The sequence below is a fragment of the Agaricus bisporus genome (genome assembly GCF_000300575.1).
Source record: "Agaricus bisporus var. bisporus H97 unplaced genomic scaffold AGABI2scaffold_9, whole genome shotgun sequence".
Lineage (NCBI taxonomy): Eukaryota > Fungi > Basidiomycota > Agaricomycetes > Agaricales > Agaricaceae > Agaricus > Agaricus bisporus.
The window spans coordinates 815,417-832,174 of NW_006267372.1; the positions used below are offsets into that span (position 1 = coordinate 815,417).

At 42.4% G+C, this 16,758-nt stretch overlaps 6 protein-coding genes across 6 annotated transcripts in view; 5 read left to right on the top strand and 1 right to left on the bottom strand.

Annotated features, from left to right (window-relative positions):
* The window catches only part of AGABI2DRAFT_145078 (hypothetical protein), a gene marked incomplete at both ends in the record, with an annotated part of 915 nt that extends 826 nt beyond the window's left edge, over positions 1 to 89 (top strand). Inside the window, one exon of the mRNA XM_006463829.1 lies at positions 64 to 89. Within this exon, the coding sequence (XP_006463892.1) occupies positions 64 to 89 (26 nt within the window). The remainder of the gene's footprint in view (positions 1 to 63) is intronic.
* Positions 90 to 3,301: 3,212 nt separating this feature from the next.
* On the top strand, positions 3,302 to 4,165 carry AGABI2DRAFT_120681 (hypothetical protein; the record flags this gene model as incomplete). Its single annotated transcript, XM_006463830.1, has 1 exon — positions 3,302 to 4,165. The coding sequence occupies one exon, from the start codon at positions 3,302 to 3,304 to the stop codon at positions 4,163 to 4,165; it is 864 nt and encodes a 287-aa protein (XP_006463893.1).
* Positions 4,166 to 8,020: 3,855 nt separating this feature from the next.
* AGABI2DRAFT_145080 (hypothetical protein) lies at positions 8,021 to 9,660 on the bottom strand (the record flags this gene model as incomplete). Its single annotated transcript, XM_006463831.1, has 9 exons — positions 8,021 to 8,124; positions 8,200 to 8,428; positions 8,515 to 8,716; positions 8,767 to 8,786; positions 8,964 to 9,060; positions 9,113 to 9,234; positions 9,295 to 9,308; positions 9,503 to 9,535; positions 9,588 to 9,660. 9 exons carry the CDS (start codon positions 9,658 to 9,660, stop codon positions 8,021 to 8,023), a joined length of 894 nt encoding a protein of 297 aa, XP_006463894.1.
* Positions 9,661 to 12,503: 2,843 nt separating this feature from the next.
* Positions 12,504 to 12,827, top strand: AGABI2DRAFT_120683 (hypothetical protein; the record flags this gene model as incomplete). The annotated part of the gene is made up of 1 exon (XM_006463832.1): positions 12,504 to 12,827. The coding sequence occupies one exon, from the start codon at positions 12,504 to 12,506 to the stop codon at positions 12,825 to 12,827; it is 324 nt and encodes a 107-aa protein (XP_006463895.1).
* A 241-nt stretch (positions 12,828 to 13,068) lies between these two features.
* On the top strand, positions 13,069 to 13,818 carry AGABI2DRAFT_145081 (hypothetical protein; the record flags this gene model as incomplete). Its single annotated transcript, XM_006463833.1, has 1 exon — positions 13,069 to 13,818. One exon carries the CDS (start codon positions 13,069 to 13,071, stop codon positions 13,816 to 13,818), a length of 750 nt encoding a protein of 249 aa, XP_006463896.1.
* A 1,959-nt stretch (positions 13,819 to 15,777) lies between these two features.
* Positions 15,778 to 16,191, top strand: AGABI2DRAFT_75237 (hypothetical protein; the record flags this gene model as incomplete). The annotated part of the gene is made up of 1 exon (XM_006463834.1): positions 15,778 to 16,191. One exon carries the CDS (start codon positions 15,778 to 15,780, stop codon positions 16,189 to 16,191), a length of 414 nt encoding a protein of 137 aa, XP_006463897.1.
* Positions 16,192 to 16,758: the final 567 nt, after the last annotated feature.

Genomic DNA, 16,758 nt, shown 5'->3' on the forward strand with positions numbered 1-16,758 from the left:
TGGGTCAGGACTAGAGACGATAAAAAGGATTGATCAGAAGACCGAAACTGGAATCACTTACAGAGGAAGTGGACAACCAATGGAGATAGGATGGAAGAAATTCGAATGGGACAAGGATGGGAAACCCAAATGTCACAAATGCGGAAAGTTCGGACACATCGGGAAAGACTGCGAAGAGAAGAAGAAGAATTTTGGAGAGAAGAAGACCTTCAAGTGTTTCAGTTGTGGGAAATTGGGACACATTGCGACAGTCAAACGAAGACACTGAGGAAAAAGAACCCGATCCAACGAACCCTGAGGACTTACCAGCATACATGAAACCCTTCGCCCATCTTTTCAACAGAAAGAACTTCGACAAACTGCCTGAACGAACGGAATGGGATCACGAAATTAACTTCACGGAAAATGCACCAACAGAGATATCATCAAAGGTTTATAGCATGACACCACTGGAAAGAGAAGAACTGGACAAATTCTTGGATGAAAATCTGGCTACCAATCGAATCCGACCATCGAAATCACCTTATGCAGCACCATGTTTTTTCGTTCCCAAAAAAGACGGTTCACTACGGTTATGTCAGGATTATAGGAAACTGAACGAAATCACGATCAAGGACAAGACACCACTACCCCTCATCAGTGAAGTATTAGATCAACTCAAAGACACCAAGGTTTTCAACAAATTGGACATTATCTGGGAATATAACAATGTTCGGATACGAGAAGGAGATGAATGGAAAGCAGCATTCTTGACAAATTGTGGATTATTTGAACCAACGGTCATGTTCTTTGGAATGAGTAATTCCCCCGCCACCTTCTCACGTATGATGGCGACAATCTTTCGAGAAATGATACAAGACAGATCTTTAGCCAACTACATGGATGATTTCATCATTCCAGCAAAGGACGATGAAGAATTGGAAGCACGGACTATACGTTTTCTCAAAATCGCGGAGAAACACAATTTATCATTCAAACGGACAAAATGTGAATTCAATGTCTCATCAACAACGGTGTTAGAAACGGTTATTGGGAATGGAAAGGCAACAATGGAAGAAGAAAAGGTCAAGGCAATACGAGATTGGGTGGTCCCTACCACGGTCAAACAAGTCGAAAGCTTTTTGGGTTTTGCCAACTTCTATCGACAATTTATCAAAAATTTCAGCACCATCGCGCAACCACTAAACGAGCTGAAGTCTAAGAAGGGGGAGAAATGGTATTGGAACGATGAACAACAACAAGCTTTCGAACAAATCAAGCAAGCTATCGCCAGCGAACCAGTCTTAGCGTTACCCAAGGACAAAGGATAATTTAGAGTTGAAGTAGACGCATCAAATTATGGAACAGGAGCAGTACTATCGCAGGAACAGGAAGACAAATGGCACCCAGTTGCCTTCATGTCGAAAACATTATCTGAAGCCAAACAAAACTACAAAATCTACGACAAGGAACTACTAGCTATGGGAAAACAATGGAATCATTTACCGACAAGGAAGGATCTATGTTCCGGATAATCAGGAGATCAGAGATTTCATTCTTCACAATCATCATAATTCCCCCGACGCCGAACATCCTGGGACATACCGAATGCTAGAATCAGTTAAATGGACCTTTTGGTGGCCCACGATCAAAAAGGATATCAGAAGATATGTCAGAGGATGCGACATGTGCCAGAAGAACAAAACAATTCGACGACCCAATCACATCCCGCTTAATCCATTATCCATCCCCGACAAACCTTGGGAAGAAATATCTATAGACATGATCGGACCACTACCGAAGTCAAAGGAGAAGGACACTATTATTGTTATCGTTGACAGATTCTCCAAAATGATCCACCTTGTTCCCACTACCACGTCGCTCACGTCCATGGATCTTGCAGAAATCTATAAGGAAGAAGTCTGGTGACATCATGGAATTCCGAAACAGATTATTAGCGACAGAGGACCACAGTTTGCATCAAAATTTACGGAATCCCTATGCAAAGCTCTAGGCATTGAACAGAACCTTTCTACGGCCTATCACCCACAGACAGACGGTCAAACAGAGCGGATGAATCAGGAAATTGAAACCTACCTTCGAGCCTTCATCAATTATCGACGAGATGATTGGACAAAATGGCTTCCCTTGGCAGAATTCCATTACAACGACAAAACCCACGCTGCCACCGGACAAACCCCATTCTTCCTGAATTACGGACTTCATCCATGGAAAGGAGATATCACGGTTGAAACGACAAATCCCACCGCCACCTCCTTGATCGAAGAATTAGAGAATGTGTGAAAAGAAGCTAAAGCTGCGATGGAAGCAAACAACGAGATGATGAGAGAAAGAGGAAACAACAAGCACCACAAGGAACCCTTTGCCGAAGGAGATAAAGTTTGGTTAGAAACAACGAACATTCATTCCAATCGTCCGACTCGGAAACTAGACCACAAACAATATGGACCTTTCGAGATCTTGAAACAAATCAGTGATTGATCTTACAAACTGAAGTTACCTGATACCTGGGCGATACACGACGTCTTCCATACATCGCTTCTAACGAAAGTCCGAAACCCAGAGTTTGACAGCCAAAAGAAACCCACTCCACCTCCACCTGACATCATCAACAAAGAAGAAGAATATGAAATTGAAGAAATCCGAGGACACTGACGAAAAGGCCGAGGAATACAATTTTTAGTTCACTGGAAAGGTTATGGAAACGAAGACGACACATGGTTACCACGCTCTGCTCTAACGAACTCCGCAGACATCCTAAAAGAGTATCATGAAGGAAATCCTTCCCTATAAAAGGATATCTGAAACTCACAACCGGTATAGCATCGTCTATTAGCATCTGAAGAAGATCATCATGAGCAACCAACAAACCACAACCACCCGCACCGCCGATTTCGGAGATTGTCTCCAACAACTCATGACCATTCACACTGACATCACCGACCTCTTACTATTCCAGTCCAACGTACAACTTCCTCTTTTCATAAATCCTCCACCGCATATCGAAATATCAGATGAAGAAAAGAGTCAATTAGAGGACCAACTCGAGAAGGAAAAGAGGTTAATGAAGCTGGTAGAAAATCTGTTGAGGATGGCGAAAGCGAACAATAGAGAAGCGAAGAAAGCATTGTCACCTGGATCAACCACATGAACAACAAACAATGATGGATGGGAGTAGAAGATCATATCTGGAATCTAGATCCTGAAAGGAGGGGATAATTACATATAAAAACTCAACCCCCACCCCGTTTATTATCATTCTCATCGCCTCTTTACCTTTGAAAACCACAAAACATTCACCATGTCTAACATCAACATCCCCATCCCTATCTCCACCAATTTCCTTGACACTGACATCCACACCGGATACTGCGCATCCATAGCATCGATCGAAGAAAGACGTCGAGCCTTGCTCATGTCCATTCAAGCCCTAGCAAATATCCGCCAATTTGCCAAATACATTTCCTCCACTATCATTAGCGCTACATCAACCGTTATCAAAGTCAACCCATACATCCAAAACCTGATTGGTGATTCTGCCACAGTCACTAGACATATGCATGCCATCATGGAAACACTCCAAGCTGGAACTCAATGGGACATTGAATTTTCTACGGTCAAAGTCTGCATCGCCCTAGCCCAAGCTCTCAAACAATTGCCTGATGAAGGAAACCAAAATGAGATCGACGCCACCCATGCCATCGCTAATGCATACTTGTCTCTCCCACACCCGGCTCCTACCCGCAATAATTCCCCTGAACCTCTACCCATTCGTTCCCAACCACCCAGTTCTGAACACAAAAACATCAACAACAGTATTCCAAAACATCCCAAGGCAAACACTCCCATTGATGACATAGGCGAAGATGCTCATCGTCTTATCGAGTTCATGAAAACTGTCTCACCTTACCTCACTCCAGACGAATTCCTTCCACCAACCAATTATACTACCTTCATTCACAAAGGAGAAGAAAACCTATCTTACTGGAATGACATACTCACAAGAGTGATGAAGAAGAACTATCAAGAAGGAAAATACAGAGGATCCTCAGTAGGATACGCTGAACTAGGTGTTCCAAACGCTCCTCATTTCCTAGGTGTCGACTACAATAACAAGTTCATAATCGCCAACACCAAGAAAGCTCTCTTCGGAGCCATTGCTTAAATATTTCATGTGGACACGAAACCTAGTCGGAGGGTATTGTTATGATCTCCGCAGTATGAGAACTGTTTCTCTTTCATGTTACCTGTTTTATCTTTTCTCTCTCATGATCAATCTTCTATTCTCATGATTGATCATCCTCCTTCCTAGTTTGTACTTTCTTTCTCAGTATTACTCATCTACCTCGGTCATGGTTACTCAGCCCGTTCTATAGTTAGTTACCTCAGGTAGATAGTCTTAGTATAAGTAAGCGTAGATACTCTCTGTATTTTCCTATGCTTTACCAACTTGCTTTTCCCCTTACTCGCCCTCAAGTCTTTGCCTTTGCTGCAACCTGAGCTTCGCCTTAAGGTCGTAACAGAAAAGATATAACAGGTAACATGAAGGATCAATCAAGGGAACAATAAGAATGATCATGAGAAGGAAAAGACAAACAAGGTAACGTCAAAGAGAAAGCATAGATAGAAATAGAATGACGTATCCTGATGATAGGAATAGAATGGATAAGGTCCGCATCAGATAAGGATTAGATAAGATCAGATAAGATTTAGAATACTCGGATTTGTTCCACAATCATAACAGAATCTGGTTGTCAAGTAAACACCTCAGGACTTTGTTTGTCCCAAAGTTGTGTGTCATGGAGGTGGGATAATTGTTAAGACTATTACTGGAAAGGGATCTCTAAGCCGGAAAAGACTTGGCAAGTAAACAGCTTTGGCCTTAGCGACACCAGAACGGTGTGCTATGCCTTCCAACTAAGTCAGTAGCCGATTTGAAGATAGAGCTGAGCGACCTGCAGAATGCAGAATCATTTGAGGGTGAGAGAGAGATCAAGCTGAGGATAGCGAGGAACAATTGAAGTTGATTTTTAGACTGAAGTACCGTACAGAATATCTACAGCTTAAATGCATGAAGACTGAATAGAATATGAAAACGGAAACATGAAAGATGATAGCACAACAATTGCGCAATGGTTCAGGATGAATAACAGAAAGGAGTCTTTACCTTAAGGGATTCTGATGGTACAGTGGAAAGGAGGCTTTGAAGGGTAAAAGTCTTGCGATGGAAATAACAACCCATGTTGTGTTGGTCGTAAAGTGACCATGGGAGCACAACCACAATACCAAAGGTACTGCAGCATTCCATCGGTCAACTTGACCAGTAAGTCAGAATTGGATTGCCGGGATTGATGCAAACAGGATGAGTTGGAATGGAATATCCGGGAAGAATCAGAAACAATGCCGAGAACAGGATTGGTGGAGTTAGCATGTTCCAGATATAACAATAATCCACCCATTTGATATTGTAGTCGGGACCTGACTGTGGTATGAAAGGGGAGCTGGGATGCTCCTGGTTATATGCTGCTATGGCATCACAATACATGTATGGGGTTGCCAATACAACTGCAAAGTAGCGAGCGAAAGTCACTTGTTGATATCTATCCCGGGGAGCAAGCGCCCGCAGGAGACTGTATCACAACCTCTATATTTAAATAATACACATGTATTATATAAACATTATGCAAATGTTAGCGTAAATATAATTTACATAGTACATATGTAATATGTTTTACATATTTAAACTTTATGCAAACAAAAGTCTTAAATTGAGCTTTATTGCATTTTTAATTTACATATGTTTTAAATAGTACACATGTATTATCAAAGTGATATTTACGGTAAAGTTTGCATAAAGTTTGCATAATACATGTGTACTATTCAAATATAAAGGTTGTGTATCTGAAAAGAGACCTATGGTGAACACTGTAGGCATGGTTCATGACAATACTGTGGATCTGGTTGTTAGATCCTGGATGAGCATGCAGTGTGATCCACTGCCCAACATATTCTATCTCCAGTATCCACTTAGTTTTTGGTGGAGGAACACTTGTTCCTCCTGACGGAGCATATTTGTTGCATCTGGTCAGGACGCTGGAGTAATCACAGGGGACAAAATGTTCATCCCAGGCTCGAGAGTTATCAGGGACATTAGGGGCATATTTCTTGTCATTGAATTGAAGGTCAACAGTGGCCTGCATTGCCTTTTCCCTAAAAGTGGGCATGACACGCCCAGATATTCCACAGCCTAAAAACTGACAAAAGAGATGATAAGCTTCTACATGCGTGGACTCCTGTGCATAAACATTATGGATCATCCTCACTAGCTGCTCAACATCCTATAGTGACATGGGTATCTCCATCAGTGCCTTCTTGTAGAGAGGATTCTTTTTATTGGGCCTCCAAGGGTCTCTTCCCTTAGTGAGCTTGTCAGCATTGCATGAGGCTACAGTGGATTGTCCCACCACGACTATGTTGGTGAAGGGGCTGTGATACAGCTGCAGGTGTAGCATTCCTCTTAGCACATTGTTACGTGCGAAACTCTTGTTGACCTTAGCCATTCCCCAGAAGTTGGGGATTTGCATCAGAAAAATGTAACAAGCCTTATTCATGCCTTATAGGCCTTAGGCAATTGCATAAGGCATAAATAAGGCAATTTTGCCCAAGGCAGAGTCTAATCTTAGGTTTGACTTAGGAAAGCCTTAATATATAGACATAAGTATACAGTATTTCATAAGTTATTTTATAAGAATGCTTAAGGCAATATTGTCATTAAGACTCTCCAGATCATCTTGAGTTTATGCATAGGTGTGGTATAACAAAATCACATTCAAATATATTATATATAATATAGTAATATACAATCAAAATTCTGCGGAAAATTTTCCTATTTAGGAAACCAAAAAAGCGGACACTAGGAACAGACATAGCATCAGCAAAATATCCAAGTCTTATATGGACTTTTTTAGTCTTATTCATGTCATACCTTATTTCAAACTTATTTTGGGAGCACTTGAAGGCAGAGTTGATAGCTAAGTTAAAAAAAAGGTGATAAGTTGCAATAATAACACACAAAGCAAAAAAGTCTTGGGAAATTGGCACTACAACAGCTATTTGCTAGTCGAGATTGTTTCGCTAAACTATAAATTGTAGCGGCGCTTATGTGCCAGCCCCCGACTCTGTTAATGTTAAACAGTTTTATAAAGATTAGATTGTATTAAAAGATCAGAACTACTAAAATATATTCATGGATCAGGTGTAATCAAAAGAAAAAAGAAATAGAAAGGAATGAAATTATTCAGGACTATTTAACGGATGTCTTTCGCTTGGTTACTCCTTCACTCTTGCTCTTGACCACCTTTTTCCTCTTCTTGGCTCCTGATTTAGACAATCTTTTCCTTTTCGCCATTTGATCAGAGGTATAACGAATCAGCTTGGCTGAAGGTCTGGGATTTTTGTTACATCGGCATCCACATTTTTGATTGCACTTTGTCAGTTTTAAGGGTGGCAGAAGTGATCACTGCAGAGACGAATATGTGGAAGCTATATGGGCCAAGAGTGGTTTTGTGAAATTCATCTTTGACGTCTAACTCCATCAAAGTTATACTCTTCCCAAAGTTTCAGCAAACAAAAGACAAAAATAAAGGAAAATCATACCTCAATCACAACTGGCCAGGATATATTTGGCTGTGCAACAATGGGCAAATAGACCTTATAGGAGTCTTTCAAACTTCTTCCTCCCTTCAACTTACTCAACCAATATTGGATAGCATATATGTTGAGGATTTTATACCTGCTTTGAACTCTCTTCACAACCTTTATATTTCAATAATACACATGTATTATGCAAATATTATGCAAACATTACCATAATTTTAATTTGCATAGTACATGTATATTATCTAAAACATATCTAAACCTTATGCAAACAAAACCTTTGAAATGAACATTCTTGAATTATTTTTTTACATATGTTTTACATAATATATGTGTACTATGTAAATTACATTTACGGTAATGTTTACATAATGTTTGTATAATATATGTGTATTATTGAAATATAGAGGTTGTGCTTCTTGAAAGAAATATCTTCCATCGGATTTGATAACAACACAGAATATGCACCTGTCAACCCAGAAACTAGGTTCAAAGAAACAAAAATGTTATAAAGGTTTTAGGGTTGGAAGCAGTAATACTCACCACCATATCCATTCTCGTCAATCACCGCATTTTTGTCTCCAAGATTATACAATTTCAACATATCGAGAAATGCTTGCATTGAATTGAAACGTGCTCGACAATAGCAAGAGACAGTGCTGAGGAAGTTAGTATGAGCAGCAACATTAAATCGGAATGGTGTTCCACTGGCAGTAGGTAGATGCTTCCCATTTGGTACTATTCCACCATTTTCTATCCTTAGGTGTTCCTCCTGATACAAGACCAAATTGGTACAAAATCAATTCCATAAGTCGGGCGAGTTGCATATATCAAAGATAGGAATGAGGGGAAATATACAAGCATTTGCGAGCATATCATTCGTCTCTTGAGCACCATAGCCATTAAAAATGTCTTGCCGTTCCTTAACAATGTTCCAGACTGGTCGACAACCACGAGCTGTACAAATGGTGTGTTGAAAGTGTTCGAGTCTCTCGAGAAATTGGTCAAGTTCAGAATCAATATAAGGACCATGGGACGAGCTCCAAAGAAAAGGCCAAATCTTAAAACAAGTAAATAAATGTACCAAATTACAATAATTAATCAACTTACCTCACTATCAGGTTCAAGATCTGATTCCCAGAGGATATGACGTAGAGCCATGACATGAAATGATATCATGACATTGTGATCACAGATCAGAGTCCAGTCAGGACATTCAAAAGCAGCCTGGATGGACAATATCCCTTCCCTAAGTGGAGAGCCCATCCAGTAATTAGGTGGAATCTTATATCCGAAACTTTTCTCACCTCGTTTGATGGGAGGTTGAGATATAATGTCGTGATATGCTTCCATAGAAATCCAGAAGCAATGTCCTTCCAAGCTGAACCCAACATGAAATAAAAACTATATGAATGAAAATTGAACTAACAGTTACAAAAGGAAATAAGAAACTTACAGTACCTGATTAATGACAATCATAAGCTCTTTTCCCCTTGATAAAATACAAGGGAGGCCATGAATATTGAGACTATTAATGATCTCAGCCGCCGGTTTACCAGACAACGCTGAATAGGTTTTCTAAAAAGATATGAATCAATAATATCATATAATTAGTCTCAGGGAAAGAAAGGGACATACTTTCAATTCATTAACTGGTTTATTTTTCAAGAAGAATAGATTCACAGGTTTTTTGGTCAAGCTGCAACTGGAACAAGCAGACAGATTGATGGATGTCCTGAATGATGGTGAAATACAGTATAAGATGTCGGAAAAGGCTCAAAATAATGATCATTGAGCTGGCAGTGGTCTAAAGTGACAGTTTGACATTGGCCTTCTATAGACGCACAACATATCGGATGGAAATGCCATGTGCCAGCACCTATGGAATGTGAGAGTAAGGTTAGGGTTATAGTTGAATATCATTGACTTACCAGTAATATGGATTTTGTCAAGCATGTGAGTGATCTCACGACGGAAAAATGACAATACCAGCAATTCTGGCATTCTTAAGGTACTGACAGTGGATGGAAGGTTGAAAAAAAGGGACACAACAGTTGAAAAAAAAGAACTAAGCGCTAAACGTGCAGGGTCACTACGGCTTCATCGGAGATTTGTCCGGTTACCCGAATTTCCTCTCCTTATCCCCATGTTTGGCTTTCCCTTACTACGGATTACCTACATCAGCAAAAAGTCGCACAACTTATGCAAACTTATGAAAAAGTTGCCTTATGCTTGCCTTATAAAGACTAACTTAAGGCACATAAGTCTCCAAAATAGCATAAGTTCATAATTTTTCATAAGCCAGACAAGAAGTTTAGACATAAGTCACACATAGGGCCCACCAGGGGTAACCCTAGGGTAGATCACAGGCTACCCTTACCCTTACCCCAGATTACCCTACCCTTCACCAAGGGTAGAGGGTTACCCTTGAAAATTGCAAGGGTTACCCTTAAATCAGGTCATGTGATGAAAGGGTACACTTGTACCATCAGATGATATAGGTTACACATCAGTTCTTGCCTAATTCACACAAATTCACACTAAACTAATATTGAAAGTGAATGATTTCCCAGAGCTCGGGCACAGCTACCTACCCCTACCCTTAAATTTGACAGGGTAACCCTTCAAAACAGAGGGGGTAGAGGCAAGGGTAGCCAATAGCCTACCCTTACCCTCACCCCTGGTCCTACCCTCAATGATGCCCTAGGGTTGAACCTACCCTTGGTGGGCCCTAGTCACACATTAGTTCATAAGTTTATCATAAATTCATAAGTTGGATACAAAGAAAGCATAAGCACAGGTCATTTCATAAGTCAGACCAAAGGTTAAATCACAAGTCAGACAAAATTTCATAAGTTTATTATGAATTCATAAGGCTACTGACAAGTCAAACAGTATCTCATAAGTGAAACATAGGCTCATAAGTCAGATAACAAGGCAAGAATCATAGCATTATAAGAACATTATGCTGTATGTCTTGTTCTACTACTCTTAAAATTCCGGAAAAATCACGACAAATCTTAGAATATTAAAAAAACATAAGTCTATATGTATGTTTTTTGTCGAAAACATACCCATTATGGAGATATCAAGATTCCATCATGGGGTGGGGGGTTATTGTCAACTACAGATAGACTCGTCATAGAGCCTGCTCTACTAACCGGAAAATTCTGGAAAAATCATGACAAATCATAGAATATTAAAAGAATATAAGGTTATATGTATGCTTTTGTCGGAAAACATACCAGTTATGGAGATACAGAATAACATAACAAGAATGCCATGTTTTCTACTGGTTACTGTGCCGATTCTGACGATTGAAGAGTGTAAGTATATGCTTTCAAGGTCCAGGAATTTGAATCTGATTTTAGATTTATCATCCGATCAATATTTGAGGAGCTACAGCGCAATCTTGTGTTTATTATATGTTAAATGTGCAATATCTCAATAGCCTTTCATCTAACAAGAAATCTAAGAACATATTCGGACTCCCCGACCTCGAAACTATAGGAATACACTTTTAGATCATTAAAATCCATGCAGAAATGACCCGAAAATATCTCCTACCTATGATTTGAGGAACTTTGACTCGAAAATCCCAAGTCCAGCAGTCATGTGACATCATGTGACATGTTGAACTTCTGTTTCGAGCACAACGTTGATCCTTCCTCATCACCACCATCATTCCTCCCCTCCCCTCCCTCCCCTTCCCTCCTCGTTGCTCTCCTAGGCTTATATTCAAGTGAGTAACTTCCCTTCCCTTCCCTTAGCTCTCTCCCAGCTAATTCTAAGCTTGTTTAGGACACTTTTTTGCCTATTTTGGACGCTTTTTTGGGGCTATTTTGGGAGGGTTTTGAGAGGAGATGTGAGGATGATATGTGGATGAGTTTTGGGGGGATCTCTAGTCTTTGGTGAGTGCTTTTTGACTCTTCATCTACTCATACTCATTTGTTACTTTTAGAATCACATTTCTCATCATTTTCCCCCCATTTTCCATTTCTACTCCCCTGGCTGCTGTCATATCCCTCTTGTCCGCTTTTTTCAGGGTCTATTTCCTCTTTAGGAAGTCTGTATTATACATGATGTATTGTATTTACTATATGAATATAATTCTTTGTTCCTTATGCATGATGATGTTCCTTATGATTGACCTTATACTCTCTTATTACTTCTTACTGTCTTCAGTACTTACTTATGCAACTTAAGATAATTCCTCATGACTTATGATTTACTTAAGTATTGCATAAGTCAGAACCTCAGACGGTGACATGCCTTATGCAAAAATGACTTATACTGACTTATGATTTTTATAAGTTTGCATAAGTCAAATTTAAGTCACTTTACCTTTTCCTGATGTGCCGAAGGAGATAAAGTTTGGTTAGAAACGACGAACATTCATTCCAATCGTCCGACTTGGAAACTAGACCACAAACGATATGGACCTTTCGAGATCTTGAAACAAATCGGCGATCGATCTTACAAACTGAAGTTACCTGATACTTGGGCAATACACGACGTCTTCCACACATCACTCCTAACGAAAGTCCGAAACCCGGAGTTTGACAGTCAGAAGAAACCCACTCCACCTCCACCTGACATTATCAATGAAGAAGAAGAATATGAAGTTGAAGAAATCCGAGGACACCGATGAAAAGGCCGAGGAATACAATTTTTAGTTCACTGGAAAAGTTATGGAAACGAAGACGACACATGGTTACCACGCTCTGCTCTAACAAATTCCGCGGACATCCTAAAAGAGTATCATGAAAGACATCCCTCCCTATAAAAGGATATCTGAAACTTATAACCGGTATAGCATCGTCTATTGGCATCTGAAGAAGATCATCATGAGCAACCAACAAACCACAACCACCCGCACTGCCAATTTCGGAGATTCTCTCCAACGACTCCTAACCATTCACAATGACATCACCGACCTCTTACTATTCCAGTCCAACGTACAACTTCCTCTTTTCATGAATCCTCCACCACATATCGAAATATCAGATGAAGAAAAAAGTCAATTAGAGGAGCAACTCGAGAAGGAGAAGAGGTTAATGAAGCTGGTAGAAAATCTGTTGAGGATGGCAAAAGCGAACAACAGAGAAGCAAAAGAAGCATTGTCACCTGGATCCACAACATGGACTACAAACAAAGATGGATGGGAGTAACAAGATCATATCTGGAATCTAGATCCCAAGAAAGGGGATAATTTATGTATAAAAACCCAACTCCTGTTCTCATTTTTATCATCATCTTTTGCCTCTTTATCCTCGAAACTCACAACAAACGTTCACCATGTCTAACATCAACACCCCTATCCCTATCTCCACCAACTTCCTCGACACTGACTTCCACACTGGATATTGCGAATCTATATCATCGATCAAAAATAGACGTTGAGCCTTGCTCATGTCCATCCAATCCCTAGCAAATATCCGCCAATTTGCCAAACATATTTCCTCCACCGTCATTAGTGCTACATCTACTGCCATCAAAGTCAACCCGTACATCCAAAACCTGATCAGAAATTCTGCTGAAGCTATGGGATATATGACCGTCATCATGGAGACACTCCAAGCCGGAACTCAATGGGACATTGAATATTCTTCAACCAAAGTCTGCGTTACTCTAGCCAAGGCGCTCAAACAATTGCCAGACGTAGGAAATCAAAATGAGATCGACGCAGCCCACTCCATCGCTAACGCTTACTTATCCCTTCCATACCCGGCTCCTACCCGCAACAACTCTCCTGAACCCTTACCTATTCATCCTCAACCACCGAGTTCCAACAACAAAGATATCAACAACAATGCTCCCAAGCATCCCAATACAAAAACCCCCATTGACGACATTGACGAAGAAGTCCATCGCCTCACTAATTTTTTGAAATCTGCTCCACCTTTCCTCATTCCTGACGAATTCCTTCCACCAACCAATTATACTACCTTCGTTGACAAAGGAGAAGAAAACCTGTCTTACTGGAACGACATACTCAAAAGATTGTTCAAAAACAATCAACAAGAGGGAAAATACAGAGGATACTCAGTTGGATACGCTGAACTAGGTGTTCCGAACGCTCCTCACTTCTTGGGTATTGATTACAACGGTAAATTCATAATCGCCAACACCAAGAAAGCTCTCTTCGGAATAATTGCTTAAATGTTTCATGTGGACACGAAACCTAATCGGAGGGTATTGTTATGATCTCCACAGTATGAGAACTGTTTCTCTTTCATGTTACCTGTTTTATCTTTTCACTCTCACGATCAATCTTCCTTTCTCATGATTAATCATCTTCCTTCCTAGTTTGTACTTTCCTTCTCATTATTACTCATCTACCTCGGTCATGGTTACTCAGCCCGTTCTATAGTTAGTTACCTCGGGTAGATAGTCTTAGTATAAGTAAGCGTAGATACTCTCTGTATTTCCCTACGCTTTACCAACTTGCTTTTCCCCTTACTCGCCCTCAAGTCTTTGCCTTTGCTGCAACCTGAGCATTCGCTTTAAGGTCGTAACATCTCAGTGCTAGTCGTCTAGTAGTAGCAATACATCGTCAGTATGCCTGCTCCGCGTCGCAAACAGCAATTCCAACCGGCCTCAACGCCATACCCGTCCCGTCCCCCGTCTCAGGCGCTGTCACCGCCCGCCAATCCGACCGCTCGTCGTCTTCTCGAAGACGACATTGTAACACTTATAGACCCCAAGTATGGTGGTCTAATCACTCTCGCCTCCATCCAGCTCGATTCTCATGAGAATCGGGCTATTCTCGACGCCATCCGCAACAGGGGCATTGCCCCCCAGATCGCCATCTCCAATGCCGCTGCCCGTTCTGAAGGCAAAGGTAATGTCAAAGGACCATTTGGTCATCCATCCGAGATCGGTGCAGCCCTCCCGGCTGTCAAGACACCGCTCAGTCCTCCTCCTCCCCCTCGTGTGCCGACGCCTCCGCCGCCGGTGCCCACCCGTCCCCCTTCCTCTCCTCGCGCACCGTCGCCTTCGGCTTCGGTGCTCTCCTTGAAGCGCCCCATCTCGCCGGGGTCTTCCTCTTCCGGGCCATCTGTCGCTGCCATCTTGGTATGCGGCAGTGATGACTCTTCAATGGCTATCGAATACGAGGATGCCACAACCCCCCGTCCTGCTTCTCCTGAAGACGAGGAGCAATTGGACAGCAAAGAATCCGCCGAGGCTGTTGTTAATCTTATTAACAACGCTATCGAAAATTTTCAGGCGCTATCTTCCTCTACATGGAAGACACACATTATCGACGCCTTCCCCACCATCATGGACAACGATGTCAGTCGTATTCATTCAGCATTCACGGAGAAAATCCCCACTCTCCGTCATATCTTCTCCCCAGCAGTTGTTGCGCCTGCCTCCGCAGTTGACGCACCTGCCACACGTGTAAATCCGCGGGACGCACAGCCACCCGCTGAATCATCAAAGGCGAAGCCTCTGAAGAAGAAGGTCCGAGTTGAGCCGGCTCCACCTTCTGACGTCATTCCCTCGGCAACGGCCCCACTCATGGAAGTGGACGAGCTGGCCGCTCCACTATCAGCGTCTGGGAAGGCGCCCACCAAACCCCTTCCCATCCCAAGTTCCAAGCGCGCGCCTGCTCCTGCTAGCGCCCCATCAGTTTCGTTCCGTGCTCCTTTGGCGCCTCGCAAGAGACGCCAAGGCAAGCACACAGCACATGGCGCTTCGCGCCGTGCCATTATCCTGACGCCACCTGCGGACTCTCCGGTTACAGCGGCTTCATTCACACCCGAGGTTATCAACAACCTCAATAAGTTACTCAAGAGTGACGTCAAATCTGATGTCATCCTCACACACACCTCGGTTGAAGGCAACGGCATATACATTGCCGCCTCCCGTGTCCCCTCCCCTGCCGAAATCTCTTTCGTGCTCAAGCACATTCGGCGAATCTTTCCGAGCCCGAATGTCCCTATCGGCCACTCCCCTATCACGTCGACTTCATATTTGAAGATCGTCGACATCCCTCACGTGCCCGCTTCCTCTAAGGAGTGGGCGTTCAAGCAACACGAGGCGTTTAATAACGCTCTCAACAAGTCCCCGGTCAGCGCTTTGCTGGCCAAACTGATCAAACACAAACCGCGCTTCATGCGCGCTTCGCCTCACTCCGACTCGTGCTGGGCATGGGTCGATATCCACGACACGGTGTCGGGTTCTAATGCCCGGCTCTACATCTCCAAGTTTGTGTCCATCGGCAGCACGAACTGTCAAATCAAGGGCGCTCGCCCTCATTCCGACTCCGTCCACTGCGCTCGTTGTCAGCGCTGGGGCCATCATTCTGATCAGTGTTGTGCCAAGTGCACGCGCTGTTCCCTCTGCTCTGGTCCTCACTCCGAGGCCAATCACTTCAAGTGCGTCGACGCTAAGCGCGTCGACATGCGCCAATGTGCAAACTGTACCGCGGCTAAACGCCCAGCGGACAAGCGCTCACATTCCTCAACGGATGCTAAGGTGTGCCCGTTTTGGAAGAACAGGTTCGATTGTGCATGGCTCAAACGCTAGTTCCCCGCGCGTTCGACTTAGGAGGACAGATAGCTGTCGCCGGGTTGGGACAGTGATTCTGATGGAGAACTGGGAAGGTTGTGTAGTGGTATAGGAGGGAGAACGGTAGTGGTGAGGACAAGACTTTCTGAGGATCTAAAGTTACTTCGAGTATGCCTCAATTTTTCACTTTCATATTTGATATGTTTGATTCCACAAAAGGGACTACGAGCGCTCTAGTGTTCTGATATTATGTAGGATGTATTGCCTGACTGCTTGGTTTTATCCCGGGGCCTCTTACGTATGTATCAATGTCTCGATTTGTTTTTGTTTTGTTTCTTTTTCTCTCTCTCGATAGCGCTTGACCTCGTCGTGCTGGATACGATTTTGTAGTTAGAATACTGTTGTTTGGGGCCTCTGTAAACTGGCGAGGGTAGAAAGCCGCGGGAACGTGTCGTGACACCCAACGTATGAGTAGTTTTGAAATAAACTTACATTGATTACAAAAAAAAAAAAAAAAAAAATACTGCTTCCCTTTCGGGCACCATTCCCTTCCAAGCTTCTATAAGCGAAAACCTGATGTCTCAC